General features: G+C 55.9%; 1 protein-coding gene across 1 annotated transcript; it reads right to left on the reverse strand.

Annotated features, from left to right (window-relative positions):
* Positions 1-913: 913 nt before the first annotated feature.
* On the reverse strand, positions 914-2,865 carry LOC125505967 (protein ECERIFERUM 26-like). Its single transcript, XM_048670861.1, has 2 exons — positions 2,283-2,865; positions 914-2,001 (listed from the first exon to the last, which is right to left on the reverse strand). The coding sequence occupies exons 1-2, from the start codon at positions 2,751-2,753 to the stop codon at positions 1,105-1,107; spliced, it is 1,368 nt and encodes a 455-aa protein (XP_048526818.1). The 5' UTR covers positions 2,754-2,865; the 3' UTR covers positions 914-1,104.
* Between the last annotated feature and the right edge of the window lie 302 nt (positions 2,866-3,167).

Genomic DNA, 3,167 nt, shown 5'->3' on the forward strand with positions numbered 1-3,167 from the left:
CATAAAAGGAAAAGAAAAAATGTTTCGAATAATTTCAAGTTGAACATTTTTTAAACTCTTGAAATTTTTTTGAAATTATGATCTAATTTTGAAACCATGAACATTTTTTTGAAATCTTGACCAAACTTTGAAAGTTTTGTGAAATTTTTGAAATTCAAATATTTTTTGAATTTATTAGCAAATTTTATAACTACAAACATTTTTTGAAATCTGAACAAAGTTGGAATTATCAAAAAATATTTTAAAGGAAAAACTACTTGAAAAGGAAAAAAGAAAATAGAAACAAAAAAGTGAAAAGAAAAAAGAAACAGAAAAAAAAGGAGAGAACAAAGAAAAACGGAAAAAGGAAAAAAGGAAAATATAAAGGAGAAATAAAGACCGGTTCAGGGACTTCTAGAAGGTTCCCAAAGCCAGTAAAAACCGGCTGGGAATCCTCTAGAAGGTTCACAAAACCAGAACCTGTACATACGCTATAGCTGGCCTGGCCCAAGTCGCGCTCTAGGTCGTCCGCCTATGCGATACGGCGACTCTTTGACGCAAAATGCGTCAAATAGGGTTTTCCAGTATCTATTACTAAGGTGTAAGTAAAAAATGGAAGACTTTAACCCCTCATTTTCCACCTACATTGCAGATATGAACAAATATTGTCAGGAATTTGCATGGTTATACTTCATCCCACAACGACCTTGCACAATTATTGCTGGTACAGTAACATAATTGAGACCGTAGCGGTCTGTCTCCTCAAGTGTTTCCCGGTCCAAAAATAAAATAAAGTCGGTTATACTAGTAGTAGTACTACGATTGTTTTTACTTTTCATATGCAAACCAAAGCCCTTTGTGGTTGCGAACTTCTGCAGTGGAGTTAGCAAATCTTAATAAATCCGAAGTTTGATATACTAGTAGAATAACACCATGACCATGAATGTTTAAACTCCCAATATAAAACCTTCAAAACTACTACAGCAATAACAACACCAGAACACTAGCATTCACGTGCACATTACATCAGGGAAGTACATCAAAACCATTCGAAGGCATCACCATCAAGCTAAAGCGAACATACAGTGAAACCGTTAACAGCCAGTTTTTATTCGGCCGTGGATCCTACTGTGCCTTGGCCCCCGTTCCCACCTTAGGCCCAGCCACCACCTCGCCGCCGTACCGGAGCAGCTCGACGTCGCGGCAGATCCTGGCCGTCGTCTCTGCCGGGAGCGTCACCACCACGTCCCTCGCCGCGTCGCCCTCGGCCGCGGGCACGACGATCACGATCCCCTCTCCGGCCGCCCCGCCGACGCGGCATGCCACGCGCGCCGGCGGCACCCCGGCCACGAACTCGGCGCCGTACATGGGCACGTGGTCCAGCGCCATGCAGGTGAACTCTGGCCCGTACATCTGGAAGGGCTCGCCGCCTTCGGCCTGCCGCGCGTGCAGCCACTCCACGGCGGCCCACACATCCTCCTCCGGCACGCCGGCCACGCGCCGGTCCAGCGCCGCCGCCACGGCCGCGAGCCCCGACGCCAGGTCGGCGCGCGCGCGCGTGAAGTGGACGACGCTGCCGTAGTACCCCGTCGGCAGCGGCGCGTGCATCTTCTTGCGGAAGTCGATGGCGAGCGTGAGCTCCCTCTCCTCGGCGCCGGCGACGCGGAGCCAGAAGAGCGCGGCGAGCGCCGCGAAGGGGCTCGTCTCGGGCTCGAGGGAGGACAGCAGCGCGCGCATGGCGTCGGCCGGGAAGTGGAACGTTGCGGATGACATGGCGTCGGCGGCGTCGGCGCTAGGCGGAGCGGCCGCGGACTTGGCGGCGAGCAGAGGCGGCGCCGGGGGCGGCGAGGCGGCCGGGGGCACGGCGAAGGACGGCGAGTGGAGGAAGGGCGGGTAGGGGCTGGTGCTCCGGCGGTGGGCGGCGGCCCAGCCGTGGAAGAAGAGCGCGGCCGCCGTGGGGTCGTTGTGGTAGTGCGTGCAGCTCAGCCCCAGCGCGTACGACTTGTCCGCGAACTCCGTCAGCTGCATCCACATCGCCATGCACGGCCACGAAATGTTAATGCTGTACCAGTGGATAAATGCAGACATGTGACGCATTCATTCGACCTGAGAAATCTGACGTGCAACTACTCCACAAGCAATTCAATTCTTGGAGCTGTTCTACTGCAACAGCACTGCAACGCTGCTATACTTGTATTACAAATTTACTAATGCAATAGAAGGTCGATCGGGGAACTGATTCTCAACAATGTCTATGGTCATGAAGCATTGAACGGAAGAAATAGTATGAGATTAGTAGGCACCTGGACGTAGAAGGGAGACCAGATGTAAGCATCGGACCCCATGGGCTCGAAGTAGGCGAGGTCCATCTCGTCGTCGCCGGACGCCGTGGCGAGCCACTCGTCAAGCGTGACCGACGCCCTCGCGTCCACGGTGCGCACGCCGGCGTCGTTGCATTTGACAATCCACCCGGAGCCGGCCGCGGGGCCGCCCTCTCCTTCGGGGCGGGTGAGCCGGCCGACCATGGCCGGGTAGAGCGAGAGCGCCTCGGAGAGCGACTCCTTGAGCGGGTCCCGGTCGACGCCGGGCGCGGCGCGGCAGTAGAGCACCAGGTGCACGGCGTGGCGGCCCATGGCGTTGTCCAGCGCCGAGAGCTCGTGCGTCTTGCCGGGGCGCACCGGCGTGACCGACGCCGCCGTCGACTTGGCGTACCGCGTCACGCGGCTGCCCGGTGCCGTCGCCAGGCCCGTCGCCGTCGGGGTCGCCGTCGGCATCTCCGGTCACGGTGCGCGCGCAGAGGAAAGGAGAGGGAGACGAGTGACTGAGGATCCGGGGGCGCGGTCAGGTTCACTGGCGCTGGCAGGGGAGGGGTGATCCGGAGCATAAGTAGATCGGGGGAATTAATATGGCGGGAAGAGGTTGGCGGGGTTTAGATGCTGGTAGCTGAGCGCACATAACTGCCTGTTCAATTCCAGTCGCGAAAAAAAAACTGCCTGTTCAATTCGCGGTGGACGGGCCCGGCGCTCGTGGGGTGTCCGGTTGGTTGGTTGGTGGCCGGAGCACGGCGGTGGCGTCATGGGCTCGTGCCGTGCGCGCGCCGTGGAGCTCTCGTGGATTGGCCTCAGATCTCCTCCTCCGGCCATGGAGCAATCTCTGCAACACTGGACCCATCAAGGCATAGCTCTACC

This window comes from Triticum urartu, chromosome 5, assembly GCF_003073215.2.
Source record: "Triticum urartu cultivar G1812 chromosome 5, Tu2.1, whole genome shotgun sequence".
In the NCBI taxonomy this organism is placed as follows: Eukaryota; Viridiplantae; Streptophyta; class Magnoliopsida; order Poales; family Poaceae; genus Triticum; species Triticum urartu.

What these genes read in the sequence shown, in the direction of transcription:
- LOC125505967 (XM_048670861.1), bottom strand. Translation starts at nt 2,753, where the DNA reads ATGCCGACGGCGACCCCGACGGCGACGGGCCTGGCGACGGCACCGGGC. An exon ending in GGTCTCCCTTCTACGTCCAG is followed by an intron (nt 2,002 to 2,282) that starts GTGCCTACTAAT and finishes ATGTGGATGCAG; the next exon opens with CTGACGGAGTTCGCGGACAA.